The sequence below is a fragment of the Phoxinus phoxinus genome (assembly GCF_949152265.1).
Source record: "Phoxinus phoxinus genome assembly, chromosome: 11".
NCBI lineage: Eukaryota > Metazoa > Chordata > Actinopteri > Cypriniformes > Leuciscidae > Phoxinus > Phoxinus phoxinus.
Window position 1 is genome coordinate 8,533,007 of NC_136886.1, and position 26,783 is coordinate 8,559,789.

At 39.3% G+C, this 26,783-nt stretch overlaps 1 protein-coding gene across 10 annotated transcripts in view; it reads left to right on the plus strand.

The window, feature by feature from the left end:
* foxp1b (forkhead box P1b) overlaps window positions 1–26,783 on the plus strand; it is a 137,449-nt gene that overhangs the window by 96,918 nt on the left and 13,748 nt on the right. For all 10 annotated transcript variants that reach the window (XM_079628872.1, XM_079628873.1, XM_079628874.1 and 7 more), the window contains 7 exons: window positions 1,644–1,785; window positions 8,284–8,476; window positions 13,567–13,674; window positions 20,360–20,447; window positions 21,906–21,989; window positions 25,471–25,675; window positions 26,294–26,370. In XM_079628872.1, the coding sequence (XP_079484998.1) occupies window positions 1,644–1,785; window positions 8,284–8,476; window positions 13,567–13,674; window positions 20,360–20,447; window positions 21,906–21,989; window positions 25,471–25,675; window positions 26,294–26,370 (897 nt within the window). The remainder of the gene's footprint in view (window positions 1–1,643; window positions 1,786–8,283; window positions 8,477–13,566; window positions 13,675–20,359; window positions 20,448–21,905; window positions 21,990–25,470; window positions 25,676–26,293; window positions 26,371–26,783) is intronic.

Sequence of the window (26,783 nt, forward strand, 5' to 3'; positions counted from 1 at the left end):
CCATAACATCGCCCATTAGTTTTGACTGAGGGGTGATTGGGGATGTTAGATAATTTCCTCCCATTTATCGTCCTGACGACGCAGCAGTTTGTTCGCCCAATTCCTCTCTCTCCTTCTGTCTTTCAACACCCTCTTTTCCCTGTTTTCCTTCCACTTTTACTAACTCACTCCCTTCTTCCTCTCAAAATTTCCCCAGTCTTTTGGCACCTTCCTTTCTCTCTATACTCGGTTCCATCTATCCAGATGTGAGGGTGTATATTACTGTAAGACACTAAACACAAAATGCTATAAATTGCAATGCATTTCATGATTTAAAAAATCAGTCAATTAAAAAAATAGTTAGGCCTAAACATCACATGTAGATAAATGCATTAATGCACTAACTTTTATAATGTCCAATGCATTAATGAATCACAAAAAATTAATATATTTATAAAAAAACGAATGAAAATGACATTTTGATTGGATTGGAAGGGGTGGTTTATTCCTTTTCTAATCCGATCGATGTAAACACTTGATCGGATTGAAAAGCGAAACTAGAAAGAACTGTGCATTGCGATGTAGAAATGGCATAATGATGTATGACCCATGGAATGAGCTCTTGTAGTTGTTGAATGTAGTGTCATGAAGGACTGTTGTCATTCTAAAATTCTCCTGGCTACCACTCATTGTCTGTGAAGTGAAGCAGGACATCGTCCCACCGGACTCTTTCCTCTCCTAATTAGGACCCATAATAGATAAATATTAAGTCTGCGGTTTAAAACAAAGAAAATAGCAATGTTGAAGAATAGTATGTTCAAACAGTGGGAAACTCTGTATATTCATGCAGTGTGCTCATGTCAAAAACTCAATTCCGATTTGAAGCTTGTGACATATAAACGTGCACATCAACCCGGTCACTTTATTTAGCGTTCATGTAAACACTACGTTCGGATTCATCATTCGCAATATATGAATTCCGATTGAAACAAAAGTTGTGCATGTAAACATAGCCAATGTCTATTGAAAATATCAATGAACTGAACCTTTTGTAAAATGTTACCTTTTTTAACAATTAAAAACATCATGAAATTAAAATTGCCCCATGTTTTAATATCCACAATTCATTTAATTATATTTTTTATAATTGCATCTAAACTTACTTTTCTTTGCCCTTAGAAATAATTGTATACAATGGCATGATAAAATTAATCACAAAATATAAATGTATAAAATTGTCACATACACTACTTAGCTCTCCTCCTATTGGACGGTCCCCCTGTTATTTCACACTCCTGGTTTTATCCAAAGGAGACAACGGTTGGCTCCCCGGGCTCTGCACTAACACGCTTCTGAATATTAAGGAGCTCCTTTCAGTCACAGGTTGTTTGCGGAGTTATGAATGGCCATAATTAAAATCCTGTGGCTCTTATTAGGAATGATTAACAACATTTCATTATTTGTCACCAGCCTCCCCGACTCCTCGTTAATTAAGAGGGTACGGGAATATGGGAATGTACCTGTCCGTGCCTGTTTGTGTGTGTATGTGTGTGTTTATCAGCCCTGAGTGAATAAGTATGTTTGTGCACGTGTTGACATAACTGTTTGTGAGAGCGAGGATGATATGTAGACCCCTCATCCTCTCTCCGTCTCTCCCTCGGCAGGTGTCTGCACAGCAGTTGGCGTTCCAACAGCAGCTGCTCCAGGTTCAGCAGCTCCAGCAGCAGCATCTCCTGAGCCTGCAGAGACAAGGGCTGCTGTCCATTCAGCCCAACCAGACTCTGCCCCTGCACTCCCTCACTCAGGGTAAGAACAAGCACATCCATCACCCCGCAAGGGGATATTCACACTGAGAGCAATGGGAATTGCTGACAAATATCTTATGAAAAGTGCAAGGAAATTATTCACAAAATTACAATGTGGTTTTTCATCAGCCTCCGAGAAAATATCACTTCTTTTCACACCGCTTGCCTGCAACGGCTTTTGTTTCCCTTTTTTTTTTTCCTTTTTTTTTTGCTTGTTTATTGATTAATTTATAGATTGCAACATCTGTGTAAAAAACAAAATTGAATCCCGTAGGGTTTCGTTTTAGGGATCCATAGGGATACAATATGTATTTATAGATTTTTATTATTTTATTATTTATCTATTATTTTTTGCTTAATGTGGGGTGGGGGAGAACAATGGCCAAGATTACACACTCAACATCCATAGGTCTTACGGGGATATTAAGGGAATATTTTGCACCGAGAGCAACAGGAATTGCTGACAAAAATCTTACGAAAAGTGTTTTGATTTACAACAAAGCATTTTCAAAAGATTACCTACGAGAAAATATCACGTTGTTTCGTATGTAAATATGTGAGGAAAAACGTTTACACACACATGAAGAGGTCTATAGGACTAAATTGTTTTTGGTTTTGCACTTTTGAACATTTTGCAGAAATGTACTAAATTAGACCAAATATTGCTCTCTGAGAGAATAGGCCGTTGTATTCTCTTTGCATTATAGTTTATGTTGCTTTTCTCTTTTAGAATGAGAAAACGTGTCCTAGATTGTTTCCTAGGCTTCCATTGAATACATATATCTCTGATATATGTACATTACATATATCATTGTCTTACGTTGGCTCCTCGTCAGCACCTAAACATACTAGCACCATTGTTTTCTAACTTCAACCCACTAAACTAGTCAAAGATTAATCACTTCACAAGCAGTCAGTGAGTCAAAAGGTGTTTTTTCAGGAGGTGTAATGCTTTATTTTCCTTGTCATGTTTACCTAAGGAGCAGCAACAGAATAAAGACTGCATTCATACCAGTTTTGTTTTGAGTTTTGTTTTCTTTCTTTCAAAAACTGACTGTACTCTCTCCGGCTAAGACAAACAAGCCCATAACAAGATAAGGCTGTATAAAAGCTGGGGAGGGGGGTGCTTGGGTAACACGCAAATACAAACTGTGTTTGTTTAGTCTTGTTATTGTTTGATCAGGGCATAGTCGGAAAGCTGAGCCACTCCACATACCCACGTTGCCCTGGGGCTGGGCGAGGCGATGCTTTACAATGCGAAGCCATAGGCTAGTGTCAAATAGGAGGCCATCTCAATGAAGAACAATTTTATTTATTTTACAAGTGATTGAGTGACATCTCGAGCAGTCGTTACCCAGGGAACATTGCAAGCATGTAATGCCCAATCAGAGGGCAGTAATGAAAAACACAGAGAATAGATGCTGTATTTTATATATATAATACGTTTACTTGGCAGTGAAGGGTAGATTATTTCCTGGTTTCCTAGAACCTGTCTGTCTAGTAATAATCTTATTGGGTAACTGTAATAGCCTGTGGCAGATTCCTTGAATTGGTGGTTAAGTGTTAAAGCCAGAGTACAAAATAAAAGTGTAGCCCATTTCATTAGCCAATTTTAAATTTATTTTGGAACCAAGTTTAGGCTTTTGATTTTTCTATTCATCAATATAATTAAATGTGTTTCTTCTGTGTGTGTTCGTCTTTGCCTCTAACTAGCAGCATCTCTTGTCAAACGTCAGTCGGAGATGTCCTACAGGTCGCCTGGCACAGTGAATGGTAAAATTGGGCCCAAATTTGACTGGCATAGGGGGTAATTTCATACCCTGATTAAAACACTTGTCAGTGTGTGAGTGTGTGTTTGTGTGTGTCCTGCACATTTTCTGCTTCACTGTTAGAAGTTATTGATGACCTTTTTTTCTTTCACACTCCACTGCATTCTTTCATGCTCCAGCAGCCCAGTTTTCCATTCGCAAGATGTAATCTACAATATTCAGTAGTTAGCTAAGTAGTTAGCATTGGTGTGATAAGTTATGTTACCTCCTTATGTGTGCGTGGTGATTATGTGCTTGGGCAAGCTACTAAGTAAGATTACTCGGCCAGCAACATGGGCTGAAATTGGCTTATTTATTAGACTCTGACTTTGATGCGTGAATAAAATCTTTTTACATCACCGCTTTACGTTTAATGTACAGGCACATCCAGTAATTTTCTACCCTGTTTACAAGCGTGCTATCTAGCTCTCTGGCACGGCGCAGATATCTGAGACTTCAATCAAAACAATGTGTTTTGGTCTGTTGTATTTGGGGTTATATCACTTATTTGACTTTTTGACTTTGAAGTTTTGGAGAGGGTCAGCTGAAGTCTGCTATGAATTAGAACAATGTGTTGGAGGAGATGAATATCATAAACGGGGTCCAGAGAGAGAAAATAACAGAGAACTTAGCAGTGTGAGTAATAGAGTGAGAAAACAAACAGAGCAGATGAATATATTTAAGAAAGGCAGCGAGATGAAGTGTATTTGGTGGAGTAAAACCAGTTCTGGCTTTGTTACTTGTCCCACGTACACAATGCAAAGTTTTGGGAGAAAAAACAACCATATTAGAATATGGTGTGAATCCCCTAAATTATCATTCTGAGTATGTACGCAATACAGGAGTAACTCCGGATCCTGATAGTTGAAACAAAAAAATAGTTTGTGGCTTTTTGAGATGTAAATATAACATCTTTTAGTGACTTGAGTTTTGTTTTATTATTTTTAAAACGCTTAGGTGCAAATTTGTTTTCACTTTTTATCTTTTTTTGAATAAATGAATCGATAGGGATCCATTGTTGACATTTTGACTAAACTGTTGACTAAATCCATCCAATTTTGCTAAAAAATAAAATAAAATAAAAAGATTGGTGGAAACCATTCCTTCATGGTACATGAGATTAAACCTTTTCTTGAATGAATTTGCTTTCACTCTTGTAAATAACTCAACTTTGTGTGAACAGAATGGGATTAGGCAGAAGAGGCTTGGTTGTCTACATTGTGGCTGCCGTTTGTGGCATTTGTGTTTGTACCACATTTTCCACTATTAGCGCGCTCTCGTCTAAATCTGTGCTCTCCTACACACATGTTGTGATTCCCTCAAGTTCTGGAGTTCATTCTCATCCCCAGTTGCACATTAGTTGTCAAGTTGTCCAGTCAAGGGCCACAGGACACCGACAAGACAAATTTACCACTAATATGAAAGCAGCGAATGTGACCAGGCATGATGCGCGATGTGCGCGCGGACCCATCAGGGGACTCCGGCCCCTCGTCCGGCCTCGCTGGCAGTGATTGATCGGCTGGCAGTGTGACGCTGTTTAATAGCTTCTGTAGCATTAGGGAGGAACATATTTTAGGCCTAAGGGCTGCATATCGAAGGCCCCAGTGATCATAACCCCTTTAACAGGAGGGAGAGAAGATCTCTGCCTCACAGAACAATAAACTAATAGTAGTGTCAGTTTGCCCCCAGTGGTGCCGTGGCAGTCTCATCGAGGAAGACGTGGTCACTGATTTCCGCGGCCCCAGTGCGCGACAGCATTTTTTATCGGGCTGCTGATGGGCCACAACTAATGTGGTTGTGAACCTTAAATCAACTTTCCGCTTGCTCGAACACGGTCACCAGGGTACCGGGGTACAAGGACAGGAAAAGGTTGAAGCGAGAGTTCGGGGCCCCTGTCTGGGTGTCGCCGCTACCTGCTGCGGTAAAAATTGAGTTGCTTCGCCGGCGATCAGTCAAACGTCTCAATGACATCCATTTTTTAAAAGCGCAAGCGTGTATCTTTGGCTTTTAATGAGAGGAGGTGCGGTGTTGAAAAATGACTTTAGGGCCGATAAAGCGATCTGGAGTTTGCAAGACGGATTTAAGGACAAAGAACTGTTTTAATGCTATGTGTTATCTGCGAAATGTTACATCCATCATCGGCTACTAAATGAGGGTAATGCTGTAACATTTGCCAGATTGGTTGAGAGGTCATGTGAAGATATATGCAGACAGTTTTGGGAGATGCATCTATGAAAAATGGATACGGGATGGAAACCAAGGCTTAGAGTGAGATATAGACCTGCTGAGGAAAAAGGCTTATAGGGGGTGTCAGACACAACAAGACAGCTTCGTCCCACTCTGTTACCCCTCTCATCAGCTCCCCTCCCCCCTCCGGCTTGGACTCGTTTCAGTAAACAGTGGTGTCGGGGTCACCTGGACTTGTGGGTAATTGAGGGAGAGTGGGCCGCCCTGTCAAGCACGTCGGCTAAAAATACATCGCACACTGTCACTGCGCTCCAAGTGGGGGGAAAATGATTGTTCCCCTCTATGTCCAAACCCAAAAACAATCAGCAGCGCCATGACCTTCTTGAATCCACACGGACAAGTTTTCCCTCCCTCACAATGACAACAGCAAAGACAAAAAAACAAGCAAGTCAATACCTTCGGACACTGCCGTCAGAGTTTCATGAGGACGTTAAAACACTGCAGGATGGCACAAAAAAAACCAAGGAAGCGAAAGATGCCACGTGGCACGTGGGAAGGTTATTGATTCGTCCTGCAATAATTTCCGCTGGCTCTTTTATATGCAAACGATCTTGTGCGAATTTATGGCAGTCCTACCAGACTCATTTCACAGTTTTTAGTCTCTCTCACTCTGTCTCTTTGTCTCTCTCTCTCTGGAGTCTTAGCCGCCTCATTAGCTTACTGTTCTCCATTACTGACATAATTAAAATCTTTAGTAGCTTATCAAATTAAAAATATTTTCTGCTGATCGTTTTGAGATCTTCACCTCGCCGTTATTTTGCCACAACAGGAATAAATTAAGACTAAGCGATTCTTGCACAAATGCATTGCGCTGGAGCGCTTGAAAGAGGCCACTTCTGGTATCTGTAAAGAGAATTATTATGAAGGAGAGAGAATGAGAGAGCGAGGGGGGAGGAGGAGGGAAAACAAGGAGACGTATGAAGATAACCAAGACAAAAATTGCTCTCCATTTGCTTTCGCTCATTTCGAAAATCGATTTAATTGTGATGTTAAGCGATTGATCCCCCACCGCCCAAAACAGCCCGTCCTGTTTCATTTCAAAAAACATACAACGAAATTTATAAAGTCACACAGTGGGTGCGATTCGTTCAGCGCTCCATTCACATGCCATATTCCTGAAGCAACATAATGGTAGTAATAGTAGTCAGATGTGTCAAAATGTGTTTGTGTACATGTATATATTTATATTATACACTATTGTTCAAAAGTTTAAGGTCCGATAGATTTTTTTTTTAAAAGAAATTATCATTTTTATTCAGCAAGGACACATTCAATTGATCAAATGTGACTGGACAGACTTAAATAATGTTGCAAAATAAATAAATGCTGTTGGTTTGGACTTTCAAGTTATCAAAGAAGACTGAAAAAAATATTATCAGTTTAATCAAATATATTAAGCAGCACAACTGTTTTTAAAGTGACACTGGAGTAATGGCTGCTGAAAATTTGCCATCACTAAAATAAATTACATTTTAAAATGCATTTAAATTAGAAAATCTATTATAAATTGTAATACTTTTTCACAATATTAACATTTTTACTGTATTTTTGTATCAAATAAATGCAGACCTGTTAAGCATAAGAGACTTCTTTCAAAAACATTTTTTTTTTAATCTTACCAAAGTGGTTGTGTGTGTGTGATGTGAAAAATTATATGATTTAATATGGAAATTCATATTCAATATTTAACACGTCTGAATATAAGGGAGGTCCTTGGCCACTCCAATGGGCTAATTTCATTGTTAGCCCTTTCTAATTGTCAGCCTGCTAGCGTTGAGTTGTACAGTCAGCTACATGAAGCACTTTGCGTATGTGGGTGTGCATGTAAGTGTTTGTGTGTCTGTCACAGAATTGAGGCAACATCTTGTCTTCAAGCCATTTTTCTTCCCACTTATCTTCTTCTCTCTTTTTTCAAAGGACGTATGAGCCGCAGTGTGCTTGACTTGTTAAATGAGGTTTAAGTCGTCTGTGTCAATTGGAGGCGGTGCAAAACTTTAAGCATTTTGCACATTAACATGCTTTCGAGAGTATTACCCTGGGGGCTTGTTCGTTCTTTCACTTTTTCCCTCTCTCTCTCATGGAGAGGGATGTTTTTGTGGTCTTGTTTTGTGTGTGTGAGAAAGAACTGGCTGACTTCCTTGTCAGAGAAATAATGGTGATTATTCAGATTTCATGCCTTGTCTGTATGTTAATTATTTACTTCAAGCATGAAATGTGCGTGAATGCCAGGGAATTTTTGTACACAAACACGCTTCGCAAAGCACGTAGGGGGAAAAGAGAGAGAGAGAATGGCAGAGCGAGAGGGCAGGCGCTGCGTATCAGCCTGTAGTGGAATAATTAATGCCCCCTTTTGTTTACTGAGCTCTTGTTTTTTATTTAATTATGCCATGAGTAGAACCAGATTAGCTGTTAATTGATTTAATTATCCAATTTGTTTGTGGCAGGCATGATTCCAGTCGAACTGCAGCAGCTGTGGAAGGAGGTGACAAACAGCTATGTGAAGGAGGAGAACAGCGCGACCAATAACGGTCACCGGGGTCTGGACCTGTCGTCCCCCTCCCCCGTTCCCCACAAAAACCACAACCAGCATGGATCCACCAACGGCCAGTACATCAGCCACTCGCTCAAGAGAGAGGGGTAAGATCGCACAGCCATTGACCTGAGATTTGGGGAGAATTGGAGGAGAAGAGTTTGAGGTCACTTTTGGTTGCAGACTTTGGTTTCTTGGCAAATCTGAGCAAAGTTTTGAGATTTAACTCTTGTTAAACTCTCTATATATTCATTTGGATTGAGTTCTGAAGGTGGAAATCTCTGCAAGGGAAGCCAAGTTGATGGACAGGTACCAATAGGGCATTTCCTGCAAATGAATTGTAATTTATTGCCTCTAAGTACCTTGGAATTTTCATTAAGGACCGGGCCTGTCTGCTCAATCCTGTTCATCAGGGAATTCCAGTCAAACACCTAAGAGAATGGTGCTGTGAGAAAGGTTAGATTACTATAATGAAATTAAAATTGCTTCCTTTCTTTTTAATTATTACAGAATTACAACAGGCATGGTTTAGCTGTATTGCAGTTCAAGGGATGTTTTCCTTTTTCTGATTGATTATTTGTTTATTTATTTATGTAGAAATTTGAACTTTTTAAAAAATATATTCATTCTGCTTCTTATATCTTAAATATCGTAAATTCGTATCTTAAAGCCTCTTTAAAGCCCTGACACTTAAAGATTTATTTGGAGGAAGTGTTGCATCACTGTGTCTTTAAGGAAGAGATTAATTTGGTTTATAACACATTTGCTTGTTTTCATGTGCTCAGGCCTGATCTTTGAACTGCTGGTGAGAAGCCTCCAGGCACTGTGAGCTCATTTATTTGTCTCTCTCTCTCTTTTCACATCTGACTCAGATTTGGCTGATCAAAACCAACGTGTCGTTATGAAAGCAATGCGAATGAAAACACATTTAGTGCTGCAAAACAAGCTCTAGCCGAAGGTAAAGGGAGAGTTCATGTACATGTCTATCTGCTTATGTACCAGTGTAGAGCAGAATGGATTTCATGACGGGTTTGCTCAACATGTCAGGGTTATTTAACTGCCCATGATGTCACTGTTGCAGTAGAGCTCATACAAGCTGCTCTTTCTCTTTTTTTCCCTTTTTTTTTTCTTTCTTTCTCTCGTTCATTCATTTGTGCCACACAAATAAGAGGCTTGAATCTCTATTGGTTTGTTTTGATGTTAAGTCACCTTTATTTATATAGCGCTTTTTACAATATAGATTGTTTTCGAAGCAGCTTTACAATGACGTTAACATGTTGCTACGCTAATGACACAATGCTTTAAGTGTAGAACTTCAACTCGTACGCCTTCCACAGATGAGATATATACATATAAATATATTTAGACCACTTAACTTAGTGATTTCTATCGGGATGTGATGAGACTTTTAACCAGCGTAGCAAAAATGTTTCTGGAATAAATCGCCTACCCTGAAATATAAGCATTTATAATGAATGTTTCTCTACTGCACTTTGGATGGATTTTTCACTGAGCTTGTTGCAGTGCATTCTGGGATTGCCTTCTCGATGAATGATACATATAATGCTGCATTAATTGTGTGCAGCATAGTTGAGTAATATTTCATTTGGGAGCACTTTAAAAAAAAAAAAAAAAGTTAGCCAAAACTTTTAAAGATGTTTTAAAGAAGTTTATTTTTTGTAAAAAAAAATATATATATATATATATTTTAGTGGAAAATGTAATTGAAGAAAAAGTTGTAAAGCTCTTTGAATCTACTCTTTAAAACTAAAATGATTGTTTGCTGTTTTGTTTTTGCTTTGAAATCATACCAGTGGACAGAAAATTTCCCCTAATTGAATAAGGTCTAGGTAGGCAGCTCACTAGGTTTTGAAACCGAGAAACTCACTCATATGCTCACTTGTTCTATTTTAGTAGCTCTTTTTCTCCAGTCTTATCACCCTTTTTCATCAAAGTGCACAAACATCCAGTCCTCTATCACAACACCACAACCCTTTTCATGCCATAGCAGGCTTGAAACACTCAAAAAGACATGTTAGAAAGCTCACTGCTTCTCTCTCCCTGCCTCTCGTTCGGTGTCAGAGATTAAAGAAGACGTCAACAGCAGTTTAGCACCCATGCTGTGAAGAAGGCGTTTTGTAGACTGAGTATCTTAGATCTGTCAGAAAAAAAGGAGCAGGTGATCAGCCCTCTCTCTTCTTTCCGTTAGCTGCAAAATTAGTGCTAGAAATGCTTCCAGATCATTACTATTCAAATGCAAAGGCAAATTAGAGAGACATTGATAATAACTTGGCACTTTGATAATTTTCCATGTAGCATTAATATCTTTGTAGTTTTATTAGTAAACGTGCTTCATCACTACACCCAATGGGCCTCCAAAAAAAACATAACACTGATTTCTAATCCATCTATGGATTTCCATTGCTCGAAATCCACGGTTTTGAGTGGGAGAAATGAAATGTGGACTCCTCGCACACGAACGTTAATGAACTTTTAATTGATGTGGTTTTCCCAAGTCCCTCTTGTCGTGAAACAGGCGGGCGGCTGCGCGCTGATGGACTTGCTCTGCTCTAGCTCTCTCAGATTGGTTTACCGCCGGGGTCTTAAACACCGCACAGGCCGTTTCATGTGTCATATAAAATCTGGCCAGTCGCTGCGACGCCTGCAACTAAAACCTTAAGTGCATCCAGCGGCATCATTCACTGTCTTTTCACTTCCGTCTTAAAGGAAGGAGAGAGAAACTCAATCACTCTGTACATGTTTAGACGCGATGCTACCCTGCTTTTAGTAGCCTTCATCGGCTCCCACTGGTGCCTGCACAGAGACATCCACCGCATACACACCCAAATATGATAAAAGCCTTCAACGTGTCAGTCCACCCGACCCATCGGCGCTCAGATAAGGGACAAAAAACACTTATGGACCCGTGTGAACCTTTCTAAGGTGATTGAAAATGAGGTGTCGGCTATCTGACCAAAGGCCAACATGCCCATACCTCTTCTTTTTTTATTTTTTTCTAATCAGGGCCTAAAAGATGTGAATATATATATATATATATATATATATATATATATATATATATATAGGAACAAGGTGTCTCTATATTTGTTAAATTAAAAAAATAATTTTTCTAAATATAAAAATTATTATTATTTTTTAATTTAACATATATAGAGACATCGTTCCATTTCAGCAGTTTTCAGTTCTCCTCAATGGAAGGGACTCAGTTTGAGTCACCTCTCTTCATTCTCCTCCCAGAATCCTTTAGGAATGCTACGCTCAGGGGGATTAAAACCCAGACAATTTGTTTTAAAGAGATAAATAATCAGATTTGCCCCCCTAAACGAGCCCCTTAACCTCCCTTTTAATTGATCTTCAACTCTGCAAATGATAATTAAAACATTTTTGGGGGGTTGGGAGGGGGCCGTGTGGTTGGGCATACTCTAAAGGATTGAGTCGGGGGTCTGGGGATTTGATAGTAGATTTAGAGGAGGAGTGTGTCTTTGATGATTTCTCCCCACATGAAGACGTGAGGGAGAGTAATAGTGTTGTGACAAAGCGCTCAGTTCCTGTCTGAGCTCTCCAGACGTCAGACCTCTCTTCTTCGTTAGGTCAGCAGCGATGATACTTAGGTGCTCAGTGCGTGATAATACGATCCTAAACCATAATGTAATGAAAGATGATATGACAGAGCCGTGGTGCCTCACAGGAAAGCATTTAGGCTGGTGCTGTAAGAGCCGATCACGTGTATAAATGCACATGTAGTGGTGATTTTGATGTGCTGGTTTTTATTATTATTATTATTATTATTATTTATTGCCATTTTTACTTGAATGCAAAATGTCACCTTTTTGCTTGTTGCAAGATCATTTAGATTAGTTTAGATAGTTTAGATTCAAGTCTGTCTGTCTTTTGGTTGACGCTAAAAAAAAAAGCCTAAAAAACAAATAAATTACCACACACTTCAAAAGACAGACAAGATCACTGACAAGCTTTGACTCTGTCTTTATTGTTTTTTGTTTGGAATAAATGAGGTCAGGCTAGAAAGAACACCCCTGTAGTCTGTCAGTCTTCCTCTGAGTTGTTTAAAACTGTTTGGTCATCCATTGTTTAAAATGAGCCTTGTTTCCTGATTCACAAGTCCTTAGGCATTTCATAACTTAACTCTTATTTATAATGCTATAGCCAATGTCATCTTGGATTGTAAACAAGTGGCATGGCATATTTCTTGTTTAAAATTAAATTGTAATATATTTGACATTTTATTAAAAAATTACATAAGGCATAAATATTAAGGCAACTGCTTTTAAATAAGCCTTAAAGCCTAAATATGTTTATGCATGTTTTGTCTTTCACTGACAAATCCCATTTTTCTATTATTTCATTCTTGTACTGATATAAAGCCTTTGTGTTAATAGTTATTAAATGTTGATAATTGGAGGTAATGAGGGTTTACTGTTCAGTAAGGTCTAAACTTTGTTTAGCTCAACTTGATTTTTAAATTCAACAACTGCCAATACATTCCCTTCTGCAGATAAAACAACTCTATTGAAATTGAGAAAAAAATAGGCGGCTCTTCACAGCTAAGCTTTATAGTGCCTGCAGTGTAGTTCATATAAAAGTGTGCTGTACTGAGCTGTTGATGATCCTGTGCAAGCGGATAAATTGATAACAGGTGGGGTGTGTTTACTGTTTGCGCTTGGCGGGAGCAATCCAGATGGATTTGGGAGCTTCCTGTTGTGGGAAACACTTGTTGCTCCAGGTGGACGGCAGGGGCCACGGTTCAGTGGTCAGGGCTAAAGGACATGCTGTCTCTCAGAGCCCCGTGCTGCCCTGATCAAAGCGTTCCTCCATGTGCATCAGAGGAGACCTATAATTGGCTATTGATTGGCCAGCACTGGGCTGTGATAGGCTGACGAGCAGAGATCACATGGCTGGGAAATCTTCCTGTAGAAGCCAGTGGTCATATGAAAGTTTGTGCTGTGTCAATAAAACGACACGCTGCAGTGTTTTTTGTGCTGAATGGGAAGGTTTCTTTATTAGTTGTCATATTTTAGTGGATAAGCCATTAATATTACATCTAGTAGTATTATGGAGATTAATTACTCTTTAGCCTCTTTCATAAAAGTCCAATGATGCGTGTGTGTCATATATTTGCAGTCTGGATATCACAGTAATGTGTCTTTTCTTCTTATAGATCAGCGTTGGATGATCATTCCCCTCATAGTCACCCTCTCTACGGTCACGGCGTCTGTAAATGGCCAGGATGTGAAGCTGTATTTGACGACTTTCATTCGTTCCTGAAGTAAGTATCGCTCTCTCTCACACACACACACACACACACACACACACACACCTGGGATTGAAAAATGGAATGTATATATGGTTCCAATTGGAATTATCCTTTGGAATTGGAATCATAATTTGGAACCAATCCTAAAGGTTGTTAAAACAGTTTATAGAGTTTAAATGAAGGATTCCATTTAGGATAGTTTCATATATGATTCCAACACAAAATTAAAACGAAATCTCTTAGAACATACATTTCCTCCTATAAAGGATATTTTTGTTATGTTGGAATCCTATTAAATATTGGGATTATTTCTAAATCATAAGTCCATAACAAATTTCAAAAGAAATCATGTACGTTTTTCAAACAGGTTTTTTTTTTTTTTTTTTTTTTTTTTTTTTTTTTTTGCTTGTTCTAGATCAACCTAGTCACACCTAGTGTCCCATCACAGCATTTTTCAATCCCTTTCCTCCTGATCTTTCTCTTCTTTTGATTTTTCCTCTCTGTGTGTGGGCTGGGTTCTTGACGTGGGTGTGTGGTGTGCTGCTCTTTGCCTGCTCTCTGTGGTGTGGTGTGGTTTTCCTCAGGGTTCTGTGCTGCCTGTGATAACTGCAGTCCCCATGGTGATTACTGACACTTTGTCCCAAAACAAACAAGTGAGGATGTTTATCTACGGTGGGCCACATTCTGAGAGTACAGTGGGTTTGCCCTTGTCTGCCTTTTTACAGACAAGTAGAAGAGATTTCTCTCTTCTTGTTTTTAGAAACATATCATTGGTGCTTGCTATTCATATTCCTCATACTTGGGGATTTTGACAAACTTTTTAACATGGTCCAATAAGCATCCATCCAACAACTGCTCAGAACAAGCTAATAAGTTCTTAGAACACTTCAGCGACCACTTAGCGACAACCTGACAACCACCCACAATACACTGACATTTAGGAGTCCGACGGGGCCCGACTTATTTACGCCCCTAGGGCTGGGCTTTTGGCCAATTTTCACGTCATAGCTCACACGCGGGCCGAGCATCGGGCCTGTTTTAGGCTTCTCTTTCTTTTTATAATTTCGACATTCATTAATTAAAATAAACTATGAGATGTGCTGCGCTGGTGGAAACAAAACGAGACCATGTATGTTTAGTGTTCCTGCCAGCAGCAGAAGTAGCGAGCGTGCCTTCAGCGCAGCGCAGAAGAGTTATAGGGCCTTTTCCACCTGGTCACTTCATGCATTTTCTCTGATCGGACATCTATCTGATTTGTTAAAACGGTTACATTTACACTTGGCCACATAAATATGTCTCCGCAAAACGAATATAAAAATTAAATCCAACCAATTCCCATGCTATATGCAAATTTACCGGAGTTCACGTCAGTGAAAGCAACAGATACGAGTTGCATTTTATTTATCGTCAGCTAATTTCAAGATCAGAGACCGCAATAGGAGAGAGAGCGGCTTAGGCACTGGTAAGATCATTTAGTCTCATTACTTCTAATGACGATGATTGTGTTTTGAGCATCTGTGACTTACTTTCAGTTTTATTCGCGTTGAGTTGCTGAAAAGCTACTCCGCTACTCTTCTGTGGCAATGTGTGTTGCAGTAGCACTGTCATATCTGGCATAGTCATATAGCCTATAAAATTTACATATGCGTTTTCAACAACCAGATGCATTTACACTTGTCCAGTTTCATCTGGAATGGGTCCCAGACCACTACCTGAAGTGGTTTGAGTGATTGGATTCAGTCTCGAAAGTGTTTTGGAGGACATTTACACTTTTCCGTGTAAATTCTTTTCCGATCAGAGAAAACTCTTGAAGTGACCAGGTGTAAAAAGGCCCAGGAGAACTGGATTAAAACCTTCCACTGGATGCTGTTTTTTTTTTTTCTCACAATGCTCTGTAAGAGACTATTCTTCTGGTTGTAGCCATGTTAGGAGGCTGTCTCGTTTTTCGTTTTGGATTGGACTTTTTTTTTTGTCTAACTGTTGTAAACTCATGAACAATGAATGGCCATGTTTTGTGGTGAAGCCTTGATTTTTAATGCATAGCTTAGGCATAAGGTCAGACAACCTGCTTTTTTTTTACAGATAGTATAGCCCGTTTCGTTTACTAGCGCCATTGTGAGCAGCAGAGCAGCCTGTCTCAGCTTGTCAAAAATGCCTCTTTACTGTGTTTAAAATAAATGTTTAAACTAGCATTGTGATATGCTTAAAGTGTTTTATATCTATGAATTGTATTGTCGGCATTTAAAGTGTTGATTTGAGAGGCTAAATGGATCAAACATGTGGTCAACTCACTGTCGGCCACTAGCCGCTTTATAAAAAAAAAATGAACTAACAAAAAATGCTTAAAACATTTTAACTTAAGAAACGAAAATAAATATAACTACCTTGACATTAAAATCAAACCTGAACTATTCTATTGGCTGCAACAGTATTATAGGCTGTTTAATGGGGAGGGGGAAAAACAGAGAATTATATTAAGCTGTTGGACAGGCGCCGGCTAGGGCCTAGATTTGAGACCCGTGCAGGGATTTACGTTGAGCTGTGCCACTCACATTTTCAATGTGTTTTTTTACTACTATGAAAAACAAATGTAAAATACAAAAGTTGCAAAAAAGCAATGCAATTGCCTAATACACTTGTGGCATTTTCAATTAATCTGCATCACCCTTACAAGCACCACACTGGTATCTGAAGCTCCACAGCTCTAACTGTTGCATTGGTTTCACCTGCAACCAGTGTCTGTTCACCTGCCCACTATGTATTAACTCAACTGAATAACGCCTGACCTGTCCATGCTGTTAAAGTCCATTCTATACTGGCCAACACACAGCAGCACGCTCCCTAAATAACACCTAAACCAAAGATCAGGCTAAAGGTACACAGTTTACACAGCGTTCACCCTGATCCCTTCTCTGAGGAAGACCTGGTCTCACTTAATCTCCACTATGTGTGTGTGTTTGTGATGAGATGATGAGAACATGTGCCGTGTGGCAGCAGATCGGTGAGTGTGTGTCAGGCTGTATTAGTCCCACTCTAAACAAGATATGACACTGTTCCATTATCCCGGGTTCAAAATAAAACAAGCCCGGCTCAAAGACCCTCAAGCCGAGACCAAGGAGAAAAACGAGTGGTAAGCAGAACCACAGCTGCACTCCTACCCCTTTTCTCAGTCTTGTGTGGGGTTTTTTGTATTATTTTCCACCTCTTTCAGGGTCGAAGCTTGGGTTTTAAACAGCAGGCTCCTCGTGGCAGTTTATTTGAGGGCATGTTTAAAGCTGGCCCAGGCTCTTTTGCAGATAGTAACATAATCTATCTCAAATCTGTTTACCTGTGAAGAAAAATGTGATGAAGTGCATTTGCTCTGTCCGCCAAGAGTTTAGAAAGTTTGCTGCACTGGAGTTTCTAAACCACCGATCCAATATGTTTTTGGATTGTGGTTCACATCGTTGCCTTTTTTCTATTGGCCAAACCTATGATTCACCATTTGCTTATTGAAATAAGAGAAATTAGCATTTCAGAGCTGAAAAAGAGCGAGCCAGAGAGAGAGAAGTTCTCTCTTTAAGTACACTCTGCGATGTTTACACAAGTGTTTTTATCGTGGCAACATCTTGTTTACTTTTCTTGCATGCACTAAACTGCTTGGAACATGCTGAGAAAACATTTGGAGATGCTACAAAGCTGCCTTTGTAAAAAGCGAGGCTGGGTGAGAGTTCAGCTGGCACGCTGAAGGTGTTAACCGTCCATGTGCTAAACATTCCCACATGTACATCCTCCACCCGACAGGCCTGAAGAACCATAAACCGAAATCGGGAGTAAATTAGCTGGATGATAAGAGTTTTCTGGGTAGCTAGAGATGGGGGCACGGGGCGACGTAGCGAGGAACGGTGAGAGATGCGCTCTCATGTCACGTGGATCTCCGCCAGCCGAGCCAGCAACAACAAACGATGACGTGCGGCAGTGTTGTTTTAAACCATATGGATATTTATTATGTCTTTAAAGGAAAATATCTCGTGCTGGATGATAATTCGAATAAATAAAAAAAGGAAACCAGTCACAATGTGTGTGTTTCCAGTAGAACAGACTGGACACATTTACAAAGGTCCAGGGCATCTATGACCAGGGATATTTGAAAGGTCGAACTCTGTATTGTAAGTTTCGGTGTCGTCTTATATTTATCTTCTTTAAAAGTCACATTGCTTAATGATTTGAATACAGTTTATATAGTATTAGTCGTAGAACTGGTTTCTGCTTACGGTTACCTATCGCAAACACGCACATTGTATTTCCCATCCTGGAAAGTGTGTTTACCCATCAAAGACAAGCAGTATGAGTAAACAAAATCAGTAGATAAGCATAATTCTTTTACATGATGCAATAAGTTAAGGAAAAACAGGCGGATGTTTAGCTATTGAAACAGCTGCGTGTGTTTGGGAATAAACAATAGTTCGTCCCGCCAACACTATACTAGAAAAGACCTTTCAGGGCGTCAGCCTTCTAGAGCATCATTAAAACCTGGGCAGCTAGCTTCAGTGATATGTAAAATGCTGACTGTTTAAGTAATGTCTATTTAACTTGTTTTATTGTGGCCATTTACATTAGGGGCTGTCATCCTGCCAGAAAGCTTTTAAACAGCCTTCCTTTGAAGTCCAGAAAGTGACACATGCCAGCGCTCATAGTCTTTCCGATGTCAATTCTGCCGTTCTCAGGAGCTCCTCTTGTCCAGACACTCTTCAGAGAGGCTGCATTAAGGGCCATTTGAATATTTCATTTCCTATTAATTATGCACTGTGACTCTACATGTCATTAGACGGAACGGAGGAGAGGACGGGGGGAAAAAAGAGAAACGTCCACTGTAACAAAGGATGAAAAGAGGTAGCGGGGGCTCGCCGGGTGATGCGAACTACGAATTCCAAAGCATGTCACGTCCAGCCATGTTCATTGAAAATGCGAGACGCCCTGCACCTATTTTATCTCTCCGCAAATGAAAACTGGGTGGTTGTTTTGAAATGTTTACATGATCCCTCTTCAACCTTCCCTGACTTCAAAAGCGGCTTGTTTTCAGTTGATTAATGTTGGAAGCCAGAACAGACATAGTATAGTTTTAAACAAGGTGTGGATTTATCATGGCCACGTTAAAACTCTCGCCGCCTCTAATCCTTGTGTTATTTCTACGAAAAGATCTATTCAAAATATCTTTAAAGGTGCATTCATGCCGTGTCAACGTTCAAAAAGACACGTGGTATTTATATGCTCATTCTGAAGGAAAACAGAGTCCGTTTGACGCTCGTTTAGATCATTTCCCTTTCAAGGTTGAGTGCTCCACTTCCGAAGTCAAAACCGCTCTCTTTCACGAGTGTTGTCGAGTGTGTTTTCCCCACATGTATCTTCAGCCGTGCTCGTGTGTTGTCTTTATTCTTAATAATGGCGCCGCTGCCATCATGTCACTTCACCTCGGCAAATTTATTGCACCATCAACATCAGTTCTGGCTCCCCTTGTCTCGGCCCCTGCTCAGGTCCAGGCACGACATTTTGATTTGCTGCAGAAGACTGTAAACGCACGTGGAAAACGCTACTGTTCCGTTCCACCAGCCTCTGCCTGGTGACAGTGACCTACATGGTCAGCGAAGATGCGATATAATTTATGATATATATAATATATTGGATCCATTAGCGGGCATAATGAAGTAGTGAAATGAAAGGGTATTTGTGAAATCAGTTCAAACATCCTGCACGGATTATGATTAAATGATTAATGAAATGCCCCTGCATAAGCATTTTCAAACCATAATTCATGCGAGGGCTGATAAAGATCCTCCAATCATATTTCCTTCAGTCGTGAGTCTTATCTCCACCATTTTATATAAATCACCACAAAAAAAAAGAAGAAGAGGTAAAAAAAAAAAAGGAAAGCTTGGCCCGCTTTGCCAAGGCCAGCTACTTATTTAGATTAGTTATAAACGTGCGAGGGAGAAAAAAAGGTCTTGGCGGTATAAAATAATCATGCATAATTATATTCATAATTCAAGTTTATGACAGATTCCATCTCTTTTCTCCTTGTTGTCCTTTGCCTTTTTCCTCCTGGCTTCATTTGAGTTCTCTTAATCTAGATGACATAATTAACTGCAGAAGGCAACAAAAATAAGAAGAATCCATTTAATTTTAAAAGCTGGGAGGGTTGTGGAGTGCACGTCGGACAATTTATAATATCGTTTTATTCACCTGAGTTTTGGCGAGGCACTTTTCCCGTCCGCTCAACTCCGTTTCTGTAGGTTTGCATGAAAAACGGTCCCTTCGTGAATTATGCATGAGGCATGTAAAGAGCGCTTCTATTTCCGGTAATGCAGAGATCTTGTTAGAACACTCTTCATTTGTGTTTGGGGAATTTGATATTTGTGGATGTGTGGACATTGGCTTTATTTACTTTTTATCATTTTAGTATGTGCGCATCTCAGGCCATTTTCACTTTTCCAATATGGAGAAATAAATGACTGCCCTGCAGAATGTGCAGATAATGTAATTCAATATTTTACCATGAAAGTTTTATCAAATGTTTAATAGATGGCTGTAAAATATGGTACTAAAATGAAGACTGCTCTCTCTCTCTCTCTCTCTCTCTCTCTCTCTCTCTCTCTCTCTCTCTCTCTCTCTCTCTCTCTCTCTCTCTCTCTCTCTCTCTCTTTTCTTTTTTTTTCTCTAGACATCTGAATAATGAACATGCCTTGGATGACAGGAGCACAGCGCAGTGCCGGGTACAGATGCAAGTAGTTCAACAGCTGGAATTGCAGGTATCATCTCATTTCTCTTCGTTCATCTCCTTTTCTGGCTTCATCAAAACTTAGATTTTTGTCTCTCTCTCTTTCTCTCTCCCTCTCTCTCTCTCTCGCTCGTTTTCTCTCAAGTAACAGCTCAGAGATAGAAGAGGGAGGGATAAAAATGAAATTATTTTGTACATTTGTGAGTAACCAGTCATTAAAAATGTGTTATGTTCGTATGACAGCTAGGCAAAGATATATGGAGTGCCCTAGGGCTAACTCCACAAGATAATTACATTTCCAATTTTACTGGGTTTTAAAGTCGTTTATGACTTTTAACTATTTGGCACCACAATAAAATACTTTGTGAAAAAACCCAGGCGCACCAACAATGGTGGGTGCGCTACCAGTCATTTCAATGGATTCATTGACTCATTTTGTTTATTGCATTGCATTGCTTGTTAATACACATTAATCGTGACAAATACTCACCGAATGGCATCGTAGAGCTGAGGATATATGTTTAGTGTAGAGTTTTGGTTTTAAGAGAAGCGAGACATATTCTCTCTTGGATTCAGTCAGATCGCATTAGAAAGTGCCAGAGCCATTGTGCAGCAATTAACACATTGAACTGTTGTGCTCATGCAGGCAATTTGAGGTCAAATCCAGCTCTATATTTTTATCAATATTTTAATTTCTTAATGTATTTGACTTTTGTTTAATTATAGGACCTTTATGCATGCTAGGAAAATTCACCCCAGGCATCAAAGTGCAGTGATCATTCTCTATCTACTGTACATGCTCATCTGTCCATATATTAGCCATTTATACTCTATTCAAATGCTCGAAATATAATTAGGCTTTTATACGAGGGATTGTCATGATGCCGATAAAGTCTTTAAACTTTTCTTCTATATTACACCAAAGCAGAGAGAGAGAGAGAGATTTAAAGAACCACACATACAGTGTAGATTCAGAAGAAGTACGGTCGCAGCTGAGAGGAGTAGAACTACATAGGCTGCATTCCTCAAAAGCAAGCCGAAGTAGACCATAGAGACCAAGTCCATTGGTGCCAATGGTTTCTATGAACTACTCAGACTAGCAAAGTTTTTGGTCCAGATCAGGTCGGGAAGGTCCTCTAATGTTGATTGTGGATTCACTTTGGCTGAAGTAATCATGACTGAAGGCGTGTGTGTGTGCGCGTGTGTGTGTGTGTGTGTGTGTGTGTGTGTGTGTGTGTGTGTTCATTATCATTTGCTAATAAACCCTTAGGGTTGTGTCTCTGGATCAAGTGTAAAGTCACATGCACATTCTGAGAACATGTATGTCATGAATAAACATACATATGTCAGTTGTCCTTCCACAAGGTGTTATTTGTTCTACTGATAGCTGAGAGAATATTACACTAAAACGCATGTAAAAAAATAAATAAACTAACATTTTCTAATTTTTTGTCTCTTCTTCTGTTTTATTTATTTATTTGTATTAAAGTTATCAAAAGACAAAGAGCGTCTCCAAGCCATGATGACTCATCTTCATGTGAAGTCTACAGAGCCCAAACCCACCCCACAGCCAGTGAGTACTCGTGTCTTTGCATACTATCTATCCTAAATAGCATATGAGATAGGAATTAGAGCACACAAAATGATAGTATGTTGAATGTGCATAGATTATATACTTTCTCAGGTGGATTTTTGGAGTGCATCTCTGTTTGCTTTTACGGTTCTTTGTCATTCACTTTTGACTTTTCTTGCTAAAGAAAATTTAGCATGGATTGTTTTTAAATTAATAAACTTACATTTTTGTGAAAAATGCTGATGGTATTTGTCAGTCCTAATACTTGTATACTTTACATACTGAAACAAATGAAAGTACATACTTTTAAGGCAAAGTATGAGTTTTTAAATTGGGATGCACCATGTTGTTACTCTTTTCCCACTTAAAAAAAAAAAAAATTCTAACACTGTTGGACCATATTTTAGGTTACAGCTATTCATACAGTTAAAACATATTCTTTAGAAATTATTTTACAACAATTCATGGAAAAACAAGGGTTCACAAACCATTACAAATATTCAAATTGATCATTGATCAGTCTTCGGTTTGCTCAGCACGCTGATCATTTATTTACTGCTCAGGGGCCCCGTGGTGCGCAGGAGCCCAGAGATGGTGTCCTGGGATGGCGGTTCTTTCAGTGGAGCTCTGCGTCTGTCACATGCTGATTGTTTGGATTAGCATTTGTACAGAGGTATCTGACACAGCGACGCTTGTGTATAAAAATCGGTCTCAGATATTGATAGTGTTGTTAGCTGGCCATCTCTCCCCACGGGCAGCTTGTAGCAGAGAGGAGGACCTCTTACAAATAATCCACTTTATTATGAGCTGCTATTATTGTTTTTGTGTACTGTATGCTTGATAGTCAGAAGCCATTATTTAATTTTACCATTACTTGAAATGTGTTGACAGAGCTTCCATTTGGTGATGTTTTACTCAACAGCATTGTTGTGCTAAAAGCCTTGACATGTATTTCAAATTAGCTTGGCTTATTTTGGAATGTGTCTTTAGTTTTAGAGTCACGATTTTACTCATGAACAAATTAGATGTTTTTTGCGGTCTGATATACTGCTCATTAATCTTGCCCCAATAACATTCATATTTATCAACAGCTCATTTTAAGAGATATTTTGCCTCAGGCTGCAGTTGTTTATGTGTTTGTGCGTGCACATGTGCATGCACGAGTTTACGAACGAAGGTGTCACTAAGCGTTCTCGTCAGTGATCTGACCTTTTCATTGTCCATAATTAAACAGCAGATTTTCTTTGTTGTTGTTTGTTTAGCTTTTTTTAGCAGCTTGTCTTCTGTTTTCCATGGCAGCTTGGCAAGTCAAAGCCACTATAATTAGATCACCAATTTCCATTTAATTATTTTCATTCTGAAGTCTCATTTTGCGGGTGTATTGGAGAGCACCCAAATGGTACAGGAAAACAAAAGGAGGGCCATTACTCGGCTGTCTGGCCTATTGTAGAGGCTACTCGCTGTGGATGAGGAATATAGGTAACAAAGCTTGCTGATGTGCACAGAGGTTGAATGAGTCCATACTATTCAAAGCCCCTGGCCCAAACTGAGTCCCTTTTCTTAGTCCCCCTATTTTTGCATGTCATTTTATCCTTGCAGGGAAAGCCTGATAGGTCCTATATGCTCAGGCTTAGGCTGTATCTCCATCTTTTAATGGAATCTAGTTACATTTGTCATTTCAAATTTTTACGTTTATTAATTTAAAAAACGCTTTCAAATTACTTTCCAAATTTTCTTTAACAAAAAAATGAAGTGAATGACAAGCAACCAGTGTTATTTTAGTATTAATAATATACTATTATAAGTTTTGTTAATATTTTAATTATACTTTTTGTATTTTCTTTTTTTCAATTTAACGTTAAGTTGAAGTTTTAGTTAAAAAAAAATGTCATTTTATATATTTTTCCTTTTTTTAATGTCAATATAGTTGTTGTTGTTGTTGTTTTTTCTTTTCGTTTTATTTAAGATAGTTGCCAAGCAACATTTCTAATTTTTTATTCTTTACTTTTTTTTTCTTTTTTTCTTTCAGTGATTCAGTGAAAAATTTGGTATTAAAAATGTTTTTATGGTTTTAGTTAATAATGATGACCAGTGATGTAAGGCAGTGCAGTGATGTACAGTTGCAAGGAATCATAACTGGTACTATATGGTGAATTTTAACATGACTGGATCCTGTTATTGACCGATCAGCATCGGAGACCAGAACTATTGGTTTTCTAATGTGATTTTACCACAGAGAGAAACCAATTAACAACAAAAAAAGGTTAGATAAGCATGAAGACAATGACATGTCAAGGATGAAGCTTCTGTCATCCCTCAAATTTCTTTATTATGTACCTGTCTATCAAACGGAGCATCTGTATGGTAATGACCGTTAATAGGGTGTGTGGTAATTGCGTGGCCTGCGACGTATCTGCGTGGCGGGGGGTTAGATGTTAAACACTGTCTGTTGGTTTTCACTCGCCTCGCCGCCGTCTGCACTGTCAGCGCCGCCATTATAGAGCAAAATTAGACATCTGATACCTCCAAAGCAATTGACAGCCTTGACATTTCATTAATTTGTTCACCCAATCTGTAGGCGATTGTGGCGCGCGACGAAAAACCCACCTCCGCATGCCCTCTCGTTGTTTTTTTTCTTTGCCCCTCTCTGCTTGTCCATGCATTCATCGCTTTTCCACCCTCCCAGTGAAATCATGTTTAATTTGGTAACAAGGCCTCCTTTGGCAAATTAGCAATTAGAACAATTTGGTGGGGAAATATGTATGTGTGTCATTAGCTTTTTTTCCATCGCCTACAAATTAATAGCAGGAGCATCGGGTCAGGATCGCGTTTTCCACTCCAGTAGAAGAGGAAATCTGACACTGACGACTCAACGCCGCTGTTGGTAGCGGGACTGCACCTTTACGAACCCACTGGTTAATTAGTTTACCTTATAGCCATTATTACTAGACCCCCACATCGTGCCACTTGATAAGGGAGGAAGAAAGTATTTTTCTGGAAACTATTTCTCCAGAAGAACCATCTTATGCCAAACCATCGGGCTGATGAGGGTCATTCAGATGTGACGTTTAATCGTAGTATCACCCCTGTAAGTAGCCACTAATTAGGGTCCTTACAAAACAATTTGAGCCTGTAATTAGTGTAGATTGACCTCTCTCTGTCTGCGGCTTATTAGGAGCCTCTTAGGGCTCGGTGAGAAACTCATTCCATCAGCCAGCAAGACTGCTACTGCCGCCCGAGAGCAAAGAGAGTGAGCTAGGCATTCTGGGAGCACGCCAGCAGACCAAACAAAGAGGCGACCAGGGGCCTGTATGCTATTTGCTCGCAGAATGATGGACGCAGAAAAGCGAAAGCATGGTGTTTACAAATATTTACAAACCAACATGCTCCTCTGTGGCGCAGAGATTGATTGGATGGTGTGTTAACAATTAGCATCCGCAGGCATCAGTGGGGACTAACAATGCTCTGTGCTTCTTTTCAGCTGAACCTTGTGTCCAACGTAACTTTGTCCAAGACGGCTCCCGAGGCCTCGCCGCCCCTCAGCTTACCCCAGACACCCACCACCCCGACTGCCCCCCTCACGCCGCTCTCACAAACCCACTCTGTTATCACCCCCACCAGCCTGCACAGTGTCGGTCCCATGCGCAGACGCTACTCGGACAAGTACAACATGCCCATATCTCCAGGTACGGGCAGACTCTGGGAAGCTTCCTTGTGACATACAATACATTGAATCACTGGGTGAATCTTACGATAACATGCCAAATCACATTTCCCCCCAAAATCAAAATAATAAATAAATCAATTATATTAATTGATTTTTTTTTTTTTGCTTTCTAACATTATTTTTATTGCAATTAAACAGCTTAAATTAAACACAAAATTGCATTACTGTAATATGTCTGGATGTTATCTTGATTTATTTTATTTTATGCATTTACTTTTATTTTTGTAATTATTCTCAGTGTTGAGTCTCATTAGATTTAGTATTATTCTATTTTACTACTGTCATTCTTTAATTTTTAATACGACCATGATGTATAAATACAATAGAATTTTAAATAGCACATGATTACTTTATTTATTTACTTAATTAAAAATCACAGTAATAAAAATGAGATGTTTGTATATAATTTGCCTTCTCTTGTATGCTTCTTATATGGAAAATAGCTTTCCAGTCTTTTTAGTTACAATTTACCCCATACACTGTCACAAATTACAGTTTAATATAATGTAAAGTGTGACCAGGTTTTTTTTAGTTCAATTCTTAATTATTATTTTTTTTGTCTGGTCTTTGTGAACAGATATTGTCCAGAACAAAGAGTTCTACATGAATGCTGAAGTACGACCTCCTTTCACATACGCTTCGTTAATACGACAGGTAAGACCACAGCCACTTCCACATGACGCATTTAACCCATCTATCGCATTGTAATTGAGCATCTACACTTTAGATTTACATGCATCTAACATGCCTCACTGCAAACTTCTTTAAAGACAAACCCCTAAACCCCCACCGCCGCAGCCGTTAAATTTCAGATGCAATTTAACAGCAGAGCTCAAGATTAGCCATCTGCAAATGAGCGTGAGAGCACTTGCTGTTCATAGAGGGGCAAAAAGCCCATATATAACAATTGCTTTTGATTAAGTATTACAGCCAATGTGATTATTACGGAATTCATTTCACACAACAGTAGGAACGGGGCGTCTTTGAGATGCCCAGTCAATTATCAGGCCTGAACCGGTAATCTGTGATCACACGGGCATTAATCTGGGCCCGGGATAATTGCCGCT